This window comes from Lasioglossum baleicum, chromosome 6 (genome assembly GCF_051020765.1).
Source record: "Lasioglossum baleicum chromosome 6, iyLasBale1, whole genome shotgun sequence".
NCBI lineage: Eukaryota > Metazoa > Arthropoda > Insecta > Hymenoptera > Halictidae > Lasioglossum > Lasioglossum baleicum.
In genome coordinates, this window is record NC_134934.1 from 17,303,548 (window position 1) to 17,315,720 (window position 12,173).

Here is a 12,173-nt window from a genome sequence, read left to right on the forward strand (position 1 = left end):
GAGGTACCCCCTCTCTGATGACCAGAGTAATATGTGACCACTGATATATATAGTGTACTGAGCCTAATCGCCGCGCATGCGCGTGAAATGTTGCGCATTTCTGGCATCACTGCGTAACCATGGCAACGGTTTACATCACAGAATACTGAATACTGTGTATATATTCTGTATATGTACTATTTATAAACATTGTCATCGTTCCAATAATGAATTTCGAAAGAAATGTATATAATTATGTAATTATGTCAATTGTTATTGAATTTTTTTATTACACTTTGTTTAGTTATTTGCTAAATATAATATCGAATATCTTTTCAGGAATTTGATTGGATTCTCCTCTGTATTATTCTGTAATTGACAAAATTTAAAAAAGCAATCCCGTATAAGGTGAAATAAATTAAAATATATATTATCAGTGATATAAGATATTTTCATCCTAAACATGGACAGATATGTAATCATTGAAAAAATTGGTGAGGGTGCACAGGGAATAGTTTTAAAAGCATACGATCCAGTAGCAGATAAAAATGTAGCATTGAAGAAATTGCTTTTAAAAAATATTGAGAATAGTATATCCACGTCTATTATGCGCGAGATGAAAATTTTACAACAATTAAACCATCGTAATGTATGATGATTATTTGAATTTCTAATGTATTTAAAGTTTCAATTACATATAGAAAGATTAATTTAATACAGATTATAAAACTGCTAGATGCTTTTCCCGTTGGACTAGATTTTATAATGGTGTTCGAGTACATGCCGATAAGTTTATGGGAAATAATAAAGGATAACGAAATAGTATTAACAACAGTTCAAGTAAAAATGTACATACAGATGATCTTAGAGGGTATTGCTTATGTACACGATAAAAATATAATACATAGGGTATGAAATCCTGATTATCTTTTCATTCAAATCATTAATAATTGTTGTTATTAGTTTAGTATAATTTATGGAAATATCCTTATTGAATTTCTCAATCATAAAACGATACTCCTTAGGATTTAAAACCTGCAAATTTATTAATAAATGAAAAAGGTATTCTAAAGATAGCTGATTTCGGTTTGGGAAGATTAATGTGGACAGATATGTGTAGACCGTATTCTCATCAAATTGCTACTAGATGGTATCGAGCACCTGAATTATTATACGGAGCTAAATATTACACAGCTGCTATTGATATGTGGTCTATTGGTTGTATTTTTGGTGAACTACTAAATAAATCACCTTTATTTCCAGTAAGATTCAATGCATTTAGGATTTACAAGGAGACTGAATGGTTCCAGAAATCGCTTTTTCGATAAGACAGTACTGAGAAACTCTAATGGCATTTTGCCTAGTGGGCTTTCGATTTCGAAAAGCGAGTTTAAGAACCATGCTGTTTCCTTGTTAGATCGAATCTTATTGAAACTATAAAGGTACATTGTTCTTATAGGGAGAAACAGATATTGAGCAATTGGCAATAGTGTTGAAATATTTGGGATCACCTACATCAGAAACTTGGCCTGAATTAACTACATTGCCTGATTATAATAAAATTACATTTCCATATCATGTAGGATTATCATGGGAAGATATTATTGAAGATGCTCAACCTGAAGCTATTGACCTTCTCAGTAAAATACTTATCTATAATTCGTCGAACCGTTTGAAAGCTAACGAGGTAAGTAACGCAGCTAATGTAAGAAACATACCTAATGATTGGAAGTAGCTTTAATTAAATCATTTTTTCTTCAGGCATTACATCATGCATATTTTTATACCAAACCTTATCCTTCATTGAAAAATTTAATAAAACCCTCAAATAATCATCGCAATCAAATAAAACAAAAAGAAATTATTATGAATACACAAGTCACAACGCTTTTTGAAAATTTATTAGCTATTGCATAGTGTGTTTATTAGGACAAAAGCAAGAAATTTCAAAGATCAGTGAATGAAGTGCAAAACATTAGTTTTACAATGATCTAACATATTGAAAATAATGTAGTAAACTTCTCATAAGTGTAGCGTTACATGCAAGACGAAGAATTTACTCATTTTGTTTTAGTAACATTGATTTATTAATAACAAGTTATTTGTCACCTATTTATTCTTATAAAATGCAAGAAATCTTTTAAATACTTCATTATTGTATCCTTCGACACAGGGTTTTCCATCTTCATATTTGGCTTTCTCGTATAATTTATACGTTGGTGCTGACCACCAAAAATTTTTAATCCCTTCTGTGCCATCGATATCTAATGTATTAAGTTGATATACGGAGAAATGGAAATTCTGTCCGTCCGACTGAATACACTGTACAACAACAGGCTCTGACAATTCTTTTGCATCTAACCCGAACTTCTGTTGAGCACAAAGTGCTGCTGCTGTAAATGATTCTACCAATGAACGTGCGTGAATTTGATTTTCAGTGACTGGCAAATCTGTTATATTTTTTACTTCCTCTGGATCGTGATTTATAAAAATTGTGTGAATATTCTTCATTGGAGAATTTGTGGTAATTGCTACAAAAAATAATACAATGCATTTAATTTTTTAAAAGATATGTAACAAGCAATGTTCACATAAAACTTACGGTATGTAGTTTCTTTCTTGTAAATATTTGTTTTTGTGAAACCAATAGTCCAATGTAATGGAGAAAGATCAGGCAGGTAATTTTCAATATTTGTATTTGCATCAACTATTGGTGTTAATGGCGCTAATGACGTTATCAGATCCATTTTTAAGCACAAATTTAGAAGCTTCGATTCCTTTTCTAAAATCCACGTTCGTAATGAGGAAATTAACGAATTGCATTATGTAAAATATTTCATACAATTTGGCATATGCTTTAGTAATGATCTTATCCAACAACATACCTATGCACGTAGAAAAAGTTGCATCATTCACCATTATTCGATTTTGTGCGATGCCGAGTCCACATAAAGATTCACATAGTTGTAAAAATTTGTATGATATGTTATGCCTACAAGAAGATCCTACTTTTAAAATGAATATGTAAATATAAGAAAAGTACAAAATAAATAAAATTACATAATGTATACCTACATCTTTCTTGTGCTTGAAATGCCATACACTCTAGGAAATACCCACATTGGTCTGTCAGGGTCTTTTAATTTTGGTAATTTCACTTGTTCTGCATCGTATATAGTGGATGTGTAAACAATTCTAAAGCAATAAACAAAATTATTAAAAACTTTACTTGATATATAATCTGATTCTGATGCAATAGATTTAACAATGTTATTGCAAACAATGTAGTCTCATTGTTATACTATTTTACCTTTTCACCAAATCATCTATGTGATTTGGTATATCTTTGACCAAATCTTGTACTTTTTTTGGAAGTTCATCATCAATCTTTAATGTTTTTGTTAATAAGCAGGCTTGTGGCACACCTTCTTGTAAAACGTTGTGATCTTTATATGTCAGACAACTGCTTTCCTTCCAATCTGGGTCTATTTTAGGTTTGATAGCTATCTCAAATCTAATAACATTAAAAAAATATTATATTTTAATTAGAAGGTTTACAATATAAAGGATCATAAAATACAAACTACAAAAGAAATATTAATGCTTCAAGAATACGTTTTGTTCAACATTAGATGAATTTGTCTTACTTTCAAGTTTATTTAATGCCTCAACATAAAAGTAATATGTTTTTATGTCTTGTTAGATTAATAAGAAGGTAAATAATGTTTTAGTAATTAATGTAGCTAGCGCTCAAAATAGCTTTCTCTAATTAGCACTCGGTAATACAGTAGGACCTCGATTAACTGGCTTGATCGGGAGACAAACAGCCCAGATAAATGAAGACCCGATGGTAAATACAGTGTTTTCTCGATAAATGATCCAAATCTCTGCCCTTTAATTGTTCCAAAACTATCTCCACTACCACGGAGTATACCCTGTGAAGGGTCAAGAAGCTCGAGAAGCCTTGGTTGTCGAGAAGTGTAACATAATATGGATCGTGTGTATCGATGTGAACCACTATTAATCCAATAACACTTCTTTATTTTTCATTATTTTTTTAATGGGACTTTGATCAACATATTCGTGGCATTTTTCTAATGAAAATGATACCGAATATCATTTAATTCAATGCAAAGTTTCGGACGCAAGGAAGAACAGTATATGGGAAATCCTTTGAACAGTGCTGGCGCGCTGCGACTCCCCAAGTCTCTTTCTTTCCTATATGCTGTCCTTTTGTGCATCCAAAACTTTCATTGATCATTATACAAGTAAATATAATTGGAATTATATCATATTTAGTATCATTTTCATTATCAAAATGCCACGAATATGTTGGTCAAAGTCCCATAAAAAAATAATGAAAAATAAAGAAGTTTTGTTATTGGATTAGTTATGTTTACACTTCTCGATGACCGAGGCCTCTCGAGCTTCGCTGTCCTCTTCAACGTTTGGCAGTAGTCAAAGATACACTTTAAAATTACAAGTAAGTCTTGTAATTTTACTCGTGAAATAAGTGTACATTATTATTTATACTGTGAGCAAAATAATAGAATAAATAATAACTTATAAAATGTGTGTGTGTGTATAATATTAATATTAATGAAACGGAACAATTAAGATTAATAGCATTACTTCTTGGAGCTTCCTTCTAGAGTTACTATTTCTGTTGGATCTCGTACTTGATAACCCATGGATGTTACAATCTCTTCTGCTTTAGTTATATATACACGTCTTTGTTTCTGTCTTTGCCATAGCAATGATATTGCTCTACCTATATGTTGCTTGCACAGCACTTGGGTAAACTTCATTGTCACTTATCTGAAACAGAATTTTCAGTTTATCTATTAAGAAAGAATTGGATTACCTTTAACTTCTTCTTTAATAATTCATTTCTGATTTTACATTATATTATAATTTTGTATTATATGAACTACATCCAAGGTAAGTAATGTCAATATTGTAAAAGAAAAGGAAACGTACTACCGCACCATGAAATTTTCAAATATTGTTATTACCGTTGTAATTAAATATGTAAAAAAGCTTAGAATATTAACTTATTTATATTAGAAATTTATACGCTCCATGCGAGAAATTTATAAATACGTGCATCATAGATCTTAGAATAGCGTATAAACGTATAAACATAGAGTTTCCTCCACTAAATAAAAGTTTGTTTACACTGCCGTAGTATAGAACATTTTCATAGAGGTGAAACTCGCGCCTGAGGAGCTTCGAACTACGGTCGCCACGCGAGTAAGTAAATCCGAGCGCTGTATCAGATGATGGATGTGGGCAAAGTGCTATAGTCTGTTGAGAAGTCGGAGTCGTCGCCGTATCTCATTTTGTATAAATATTTATGGAAACTGTAACTGTAATGTATATTTTACTTTATTACTCGTTCATTTTTACTTTACTCTTATCATTTTAAATATGGCTAACTCATTTTGTCAATTATAATTATGTATATGAAATAATTGCATAAATATTAAATATATATACATGTATATCGCGCTTTTCTATCACTATCTATATCTATGTATATATATATACCATTTTGAATTATCTTGTGACGTGACTTGTGGGTACCAGATACTCCGTTATCTTGGAACACTGGGTCCTATGCATATCCTATACCTATGCCGAGTCTATAAGTACATATGATCTAAGGTCTAATTGTAAGCGCACGTGCGCGTGGCGCTATGATCTGCGCCATAGAACCTTCTGTCATAGATGGGAATGCCGTTTTTCAAAGCGTCTCCCAGCGTCTCCCGAGAGACAGAAGTGAGATGAACTAGAATGACTAGAATATATTTGTGTTCAGAGGTGTACTATCTAGTTTGCCTAGTGATTTGCATATTACGAGATTTCTACCTTTGACGTATGAAAAGATGGTGACCTACTGATAAAGAAGTTTTGCGAGAACGAAAATCGTAGTTGTTGAAGAATTTTTTCAAGTAAATTATTGATAGTGCAAAGAACGGGCAATGCATTGGAGTTGGACACACTTGAAACAATCTATTTCAGTTATACCCGTATGTATTGTACTTTACACCACCTTACACCTTCGTCACTTGTGTCTATTACAGTACTCAATTATTGAAAAAACTTGATCATTCTAACGATTTTTAAAAGTTCTAATATCGTTAATTTAATCAAACACTCTATTTTTGTATATACTATTTCGCGTAATATTATGTGTATTTACCATTAATTATATAATGCTGATTTTCTAAAACAACTTCATATTTCTGTTTACTTTTATAAGGGAACATCTTTCAGACAATTTTTCACATTTTTCAAGTCTAGATAATAGTCTAATCGAGTTGACATATTTCGTGGGCGAATCAAGTGATCGTGCTTTTTCTCAGCTAATGTAGAATATTTATCAATACTTTGTACTTAGTAATTTTATAATCTTATCTGATGTTGTTACTTTCGTTTTGTTTTGTGTGATTTGTGATACAGACGTAATTGCATATATTTATGCATATTAATAGTTGTGTTCATAAACAGTGCACATTTCAGGTAAAAGAATTATGAATTCACCTAAATCATTTTACTAAATTTTCACAATGTCCCATTGTGAAGAAGAAGTGGCATCATCTGGTTTTCACCAATTAAGTATTACAAGTAAGTAGTAATATATATTTGTAAAAAAAAAATATAATTAAAGGGATCGTATATCATGCTTTTATATTTATCAATGATCATACATTTCTAATAAAATTCACTTTATTTTGATGATGTTTCATATTTTTATGGGAAACAATGATATTTTCCAGTTATTGATAAAATTTTATTTTATTCTAGTTGAGGGTGCTATATTAAAAAGTTCAACATTCTTGAAACCAAATCCATACATAGAATTTTCTGTTGACGACAAGAGTCCTAGAAAAACAGAAGTTTCAAAGTCCACGTATCAACCGAAATGGAACGAAGAGTTTACGATACTTGTAACGCCGTATTCTCAATTACATTTCCGCCTCTTGGATCATAGCACATTTCGTAAAGATACATTAATAGGAGAGAAGAAAATCAATCTTTCTGAAGTGTTATCCCACTACAATGGGAAATTGGAAAATATGGAAGTAACGTTTGACTTAATGAGTGAAAATAAACATGATTCACAATTGTGCAAAGTTGGAGAATTAATTACAGTATTCGATGGGTTAAGAATTAATATGCCAAATGTATCATCGTTAAGCATTAATGAGTCACCATGTCAGACACAATGTACGCCAACTGATGGTAAGGATTCCTTACTTATTAGAAAGACAATATTAGGAATAAAATGTTATTGAACTTCCAGTCAATCGTCAAATGTTCTTTGCTCAAATACAAATAACTATATTCTAGGTGTTATAAATAATGATACTGCTAGTAATCGCAGTATTCTTAACGGAGGTGTCCGTGCTCGCATGAGATTACAAGGAGCAGAAAATGTTTCATCGTCTGCTTTTCGTGGATTAACAAATGCTTACCACAATTCTAATTATAATGTTGGAAACGATCAGCCTAGTGTTGATAAGAATAGTGAACAAGTTGAACCTGTAGCATCAAATTCTTTATCGAATGGACACGTAATATCGCCTATGGACAAGTCTGTTGTTTCATTACCCGGGCGTCATGCAATATCCTTGTCGGAAGGACGTCAAGTATCTCGAATAGAACACACACCTATGCCTGGAACAGTAGATGGGAGAGTTGGTATGTGTGCAGATCAATTCTCAAAACTCTCTGTCTCGGAAGCTCGTAATGTTTCTCAAGGAGAACAATCCACATTATCTGGAACAGTTGGAATATGCAGATCAGATCAATTATCGATCGGAACAACTAATGTTGATATGCGTTCGCATAATAGAACAGACCAACCTGCGTCTAGTGGACGCAACTCTCGAACAGAACAATTATTAACTACTCCTTCGTCGGATAATTTTGGAAATATGAGATCTGATCAGCTCCCTACTCCTACAGTAGATGGCTGCGTGGCTTCTAGAGATCAACCTACAACATCTACCGCAACGGATAATCAAGGAATTTCTCAAACGGATCAGTCTACAGTATTTACGTTACCAGAAGGATCTTGTACATCACATTCGGAACAGTCTTCAGGATTTCACATCGCAGACGGGCGCAGAATGTCACGTACAGACCAGTCTGCATTACCTATTCTACCCATAGCAGAAAGACGCAGAGCTGTACGACCTAAACAGTCAACAACATCGACTACTCCTTCGAATCCTTTAGTAGTGCAACGTGTAGCTTCATTGACAGCGCAAACTGCCATGGCACGTGGTCAGTCGGTTCCTCAGTCTGGGTCATCGATAATGCTTGCAGAAGTTGAACCTACGAACCATTCTGAGGAACCTTTACCTCCTGGTTGGGAAATGAGATATGACATATATGGAAGAAGGTTGTATCATCGTATTAAAAATTCTATAAGAATTACTTATTATTCGGTTTTAATGATTCATTCGAAGTTTGAAATTTTGGAAATATATCTAATAGCCTTTTTCTCTGTTTAATGTACTTTTAATTAGGTATTATGTTGACCATAATACACGGAGTACTTCTTGGGAAAGACCGCAACCTTTGCCGTTAGGATGGGAAGTGCGTAGAGATCCTAGAGGCAGAATTTATTATGTGGATCATAATACGAGAAGTACAACATGGCAGAGACCAAATACCGAACGATTGCAACATTTCCAACATTGGCAAGGTGAAAGGCAACATGTGGTTCAACAAGGTAACCAGCGGTTCCTTTATCCCCAAGTAAGTAATAACAATCAATTATATAATTTATTAAAAATTAGTTTACCTCACTCTGTATAGGATCTGGAAATGCGAAATTAATTTTTATTCGTATGTAGGCTCATGGAAATCAAGCAGCTGTGGCAGGACCTTCTATGTCTACGGTCGATGATGATGATGCTCTGGGACCGTTACCTGCAGGATGGGAAAGACGTAAACAACCAGAGGGAAGAGTTTATTATGTGAATCATAAAAATCGTACTACCCAGTGGGAAGATCCTAGAACTCAAGGCCAAGAAACTGGAATTGATGAACCACCATTACCAGATGGATGGGAAATACGATTAACCGAAGATGGTGTTCGATATTTTGTAGATCATAATACAAGAACAACTACATTCCAAGATCCAAGACCCGGTGCACCAAAAGGGTTAGTCCAGTTTTCTTAATGCGGCTGTAACTATTAGGTTGTTGCATACGAAATGTCTGATTTTAGAATTAGCAAATGTTATAAAGCGTTTTGAGATCGAGAAATATTATTATAGTCTGCAATATATTGTTATATATCACTTTGTTTGTTAGATATCTAATTTTATTTTTAAATCATCATTTTACGTCAACATCAATTAATGCGATTGTCGTTCACTCTTTGTATAAGAATGGAAAAACAACATATAAATACGCACTATTCTTTGTTAGCATAAAAAACTACAAAATGGAGATGTCAGTCATGTAATTCACAGACAGAAAAAAGTTGGTTAACGTTACCGTTAATAATCAGATATTTCACATACCACGAACGTAATATTTTTCTTCGTTATTTAATCATTGCATATACTATTATGATATTATTTAGTGGGAAAGGTACTTACCGTGTGCCAAGAGCATATGAAAGATCATTTAAATGGAAGTTACAACAATTCCGTTACCTGTGTCAAACCAATGCTGTGGCAAATCACATTAAAATTAACGTCAATCGACAAACATTGTTCGAAGATTCTTATCATCAAATAATGAACGCAGAAGCTTTTGTATTGCGACGCAGATTATATATAATATTTAAAGGAGAGGAAGGACTAGATTACGGAGGTGTATCCAGGTAAGAGTTTCTAAACTAATGCTATAACAGTGTTCCAATAAAAATTCTAAGTTATAAATCTTTGTTGCAGAGAATGGTTTTTTTTGTTAAGCCACGAAGTGTTAAATCCAATGTACTGTCTATTCGAATATGCCAATAAAAGTAATTACAGCTTGCAAATTAATCCAGCATCTTATGTAAATCCTGACCACTTGCAGTACTTTAAATTTATTGGAAGGTTTATAGCAATGGTATTCTATAAATGATATTTATTGTTGGAACCACTGTATTCAGTTTTACATACATTTAATAAAAGATATATTCTTACAGGCACTTTATCATGGGCGATTTATCTATAGCGGTTTCACTATGCCATTTTATAAACGTATGCTAAACAAAAAATTAGTCATGAAAGATATTGAATCTATCGATCCAGAATTCTACAAATCTCTTGTGTGGATAAAAGAAAATAATATTGACGAATGTGGTCTAGAATTGTACTATAGTGTTGATTTCGAAATTCTCGGTCAAGTCATACATCATGAACTGAAAGAAGGTGGTGATAAAATTAGGGTTGTTGAAGATAATAAGGAAGAATATATCAGGTATTATGATATATATAAGCAACTTATTGATTTATATATTATTAGATTTAATATTTGCAACAAAAACGCTGATTAGTAATCGCGTGAACACCCTGTACATTCATTTATATAATATTTTCAATATTATTTGTTGCTACAAGGTTAATGACAGAGTGGAGAATGACAAGAGGTATAGAGGACCAAACTAAAGCTTTCTTGGAAGGTTTTAACTCAGTTGTACCGTTGGAATGGTTGAAATATTTCGATGAGCGGGAATTAGAACTTATGCTCTGTGGAATGCAAGAAATAGATGTGGAAGATTGGCAACGCAATACAATTTACAGACATTATACACGTAATAGTAAACAAATCTTATGGTTTTGGCAGGTTGGTTTTTACATTTGAATACTGTATCATTGTTAATTTAAATATAAATTCTACTTGTTAATTATGTGTTCAATATTCAGTTTGTAACGAGAACGGACAGTGAAAAACGAGCTCGCCTTTTACAATTTGTAACGGGTACTTGCCGAGTACCTGTTGGAGGTTTTGCGGAATTAATGGGTAAGTATTCGATGCTAACAACTGAATAGAAAGTTTTGAAATTTTATGCTGAACTGAATATCTCACGTTCATTTGTATTTCATAGGGAGTAACGGGCCTCAAAGATTTTGCATAGAGAAAGTAGGAAAAGATACATGGTTACCAAGATCGCATACGTGCTTCAATAGATTGGACTTGCCACCATATAAGAGCTATGAACAGTTAGTAGAAAAGTTGAATTATGCGATTGAGGAAACAGAAGGTTTCGGCCAAGAATAATTGCAGATATGCTTTATTAAATGTAATACTGGATTATCTACAGAACCATCGAAACAAATCTAGTGTAATGATGCAAGATTATAATGTTTTGGTTCGTTTTATTCTCAGCAATAATACATAATTTCTAGGTAACGTCACCGTAGAGTCTACATAAATATGATAAGTGGAATATGTTGGGAACTTTATTAACTTTCACGTAAAATTCTTTTGATAGTTTTAATTGGAACCGTTTTGTTTCGATTTACAATTCTTCAAACAACGCATCGCAATTAAAATTGGAAACATAAAATTCGTAGAAAATATCAATGATTTGTAAATTTATACATATATACGTAGTAAACTATCGATAGAGTAAAATAAACATAAAGATGCCAAAATAACTATAATATAATTAAACTCAATTTTTTCACTTTTACGACATTTTAATCTCTTAATCTGTGAACATTATAAACGGTTTTTATAAACTTCTACTTTTAAAGAAAATTCTTTTTTTTAAATTTATGTAAACGTCTTATTTTATCGACATATATATCTTTGTTAATTTTTATTATTTTCGAATTTAATGTTGCTAAAATGTAATGTTTTTAATGAAAGGAATTTATTGATGCTTTCTACGATGTATTGATATTGCTTAAATATCAAAAGGCTTGAAAATTTCAATAATAAATATTGTACATATGAAACTATTAATGATGTATATTATACTATAAACAAATAACAGTTTCATGTTTCGTCCTACGTACTTAGTTATTAAATAGTAATATTTTCTTTTCTGTACATATCGCGTATGATAAACATTCACTTAATTGTCAGTAAATTTTCCACAAAATTTACAAAAGCACTTACATGTATTATTAATGTTCTGAAACGTTATATTAAAATTGCATTCATGTTTGTTATTACAGATTTAATTATATTATAAAGTATAATAAATGTTTTAATAACTTTAACATAAAATT

At 32.0% G+C, this 12,173-nt stretch overlaps 3 protein-coding genes across 6 annotated transcripts; 2 read left to right on the top strand and 1 right to left on the bottom strand.

The window, feature by feature from the left end:
• The first annotated feature begins 13 nt into the window (after positions 1 to 13).
• On the top strand, positions 14 to 2,015 carry LOC143209454 (cyclin-dependent kinase 20). 2 transcript variants are annotated; one of them, XM_076425092.1, is made up of 6 exons: positions 14 to 224; positions 319 to 628; positions 700 to 888; positions 1,005 to 1,241; positions 1,439 to 1,666; positions 1,741 to 2,015. In XM_076425092.1, the coding sequence occupies exons 2-6, from the start codon at positions 443 to 445 to the stop codon at positions 1,894 to 1,896; spliced, it is 996 nt and encodes a 331-aa protein (XP_076281207.1). In that variant the 5' UTR covers positions 14 to 224; positions 319 to 442; the 3' UTR covers positions 1,897 to 2,015. The 2 variants fall into 2 exon arrangements, with proteins under 2 accessions (XP_076281207.1, XP_076281206.1); XM_076425091.1 differs by having other exon boundaries at positions 15 to 236.
• A 32-nt stretch (positions 2,016 to 2,047) lies between these two features.
• Positions 2,048 to 5,156, bottom strand: Mrpl37 (mitochondrial ribosomal protein L37). 2 transcript variants are annotated; one of them, XM_076425074.1, is made up of 7 exons: positions 4,960 to 5,156; positions 4,612 to 4,797; positions 3,290 to 3,493; positions 3,055 to 3,174; positions 2,865 to 2,971; positions 2,582 to 2,761; positions 2,048 to 2,510 (listed from the first exon to the last, which is right to left on the bottom strand). In XM_076425074.1, the coding sequence occupies exons 2-7, from the start codon at positions 4,785 to 4,787 to the stop codon at positions 2,089 to 2,091; spliced, it is 1,209 nt and encodes a 402-aa protein (XP_076281189.1). In that variant the 5' UTR covers positions 4,788 to 4,797; positions 4,960 to 5,156; the 3' UTR covers positions 2,048 to 2,088. The 2 variants fall into 2 exon arrangements, with proteins under 2 accessions (XP_076281189.1, XP_076281190.1); XM_076425075.1 differs by having other exon boundaries at positions 4,995 to 5,155.
• A 666-nt stretch (positions 5,157 to 5,822) lies between these two features.
• Su(dx) (Suppressor of deltex) lies at positions 5,823 to 12,153 on the top strand. Of its 2 annotated transcripts, none has more exons than XM_076425057.1 (12): positions 5,823 to 6,011; positions 6,493 to 6,609; positions 6,790 to 7,227; positions 7,336 to 8,392; positions 8,520 to 8,751; positions 8,850 to 9,160; positions 9,587 to 9,829; positions 9,900 to 10,059; positions 10,139 to 10,413; positions 10,554 to 10,779; positions 10,860 to 10,956; positions 11,042 to 12,153. In XM_076425057.1, the coding sequence occupies exons 2-12, from the start codon at positions 6,552 to 6,554 to the stop codon at positions 11,212 to 11,214; spliced, it is 3,270 nt and encodes a 1,089-aa protein (XP_076281172.1). In that variant the 5' UTR covers positions 5,823 to 6,011; positions 6,493 to 6,551; the 3' UTR covers positions 11,215 to 12,153. The 2 variants fall into 2 exon arrangements, with proteins under 2 accessions (XP_076281172.1, XP_076281171.1); XM_076425056.1 differs by having other exon boundaries at positions 6,505 to 6,609.
• Positions 12,154 to 12,173: the final 20 nt, after the last annotated feature.

What these genes read in the sequence shown, in the direction of transcription:
- LOC143209454 (XM_076425092.1), top strand. Translation starts at nt 443, where the DNA reads ATGGACAGATATGTAATCATTGAAAAAATTGGTGAGGGTGCACAGGGA. An exon ending in ATAAAAATATAATACATAGG is followed by an intron (nt 889 to 1,004) that starts GTATGAAATCCT and finishes GATACTCCTTAG; the next exon opens with GATTTAAAACCTGCAAATTT. An exon ending in ATAAATCACCTTTATTTCCA is followed by an intron (nt 1,242 to 1,438) that starts GTAAGATTCAAT and finishes TTGTTCTTATAG; the next exon opens with GGAGAAACAGATATTGAGCA.
- Mrpl37 (XM_076425074.1), bottom strand. Translation starts at nt 4,787, where the DNA reads ATGAAGTTTACCCAAGTGCTGTGCAAGCAACATATAGGTAGAGCAATA. An exon ending in ATTTCAAGCACAAGAAAGAT is followed by an intron (nt 2,972 to 3,054) that starts GTAGGTATACAT and finishes ATCTTCTTGTAG; the next exon opens with GCATAACATATCATACAAAT. An exon ending in AACTTTTTCTACGTGCATAG is followed by an intron (nt 2,762 to 2,864) that starts GTATGTTGTTGG and finishes CGTGGATTTTAG; the next exon opens with AAAAGGAATCGAAGCTTCTA.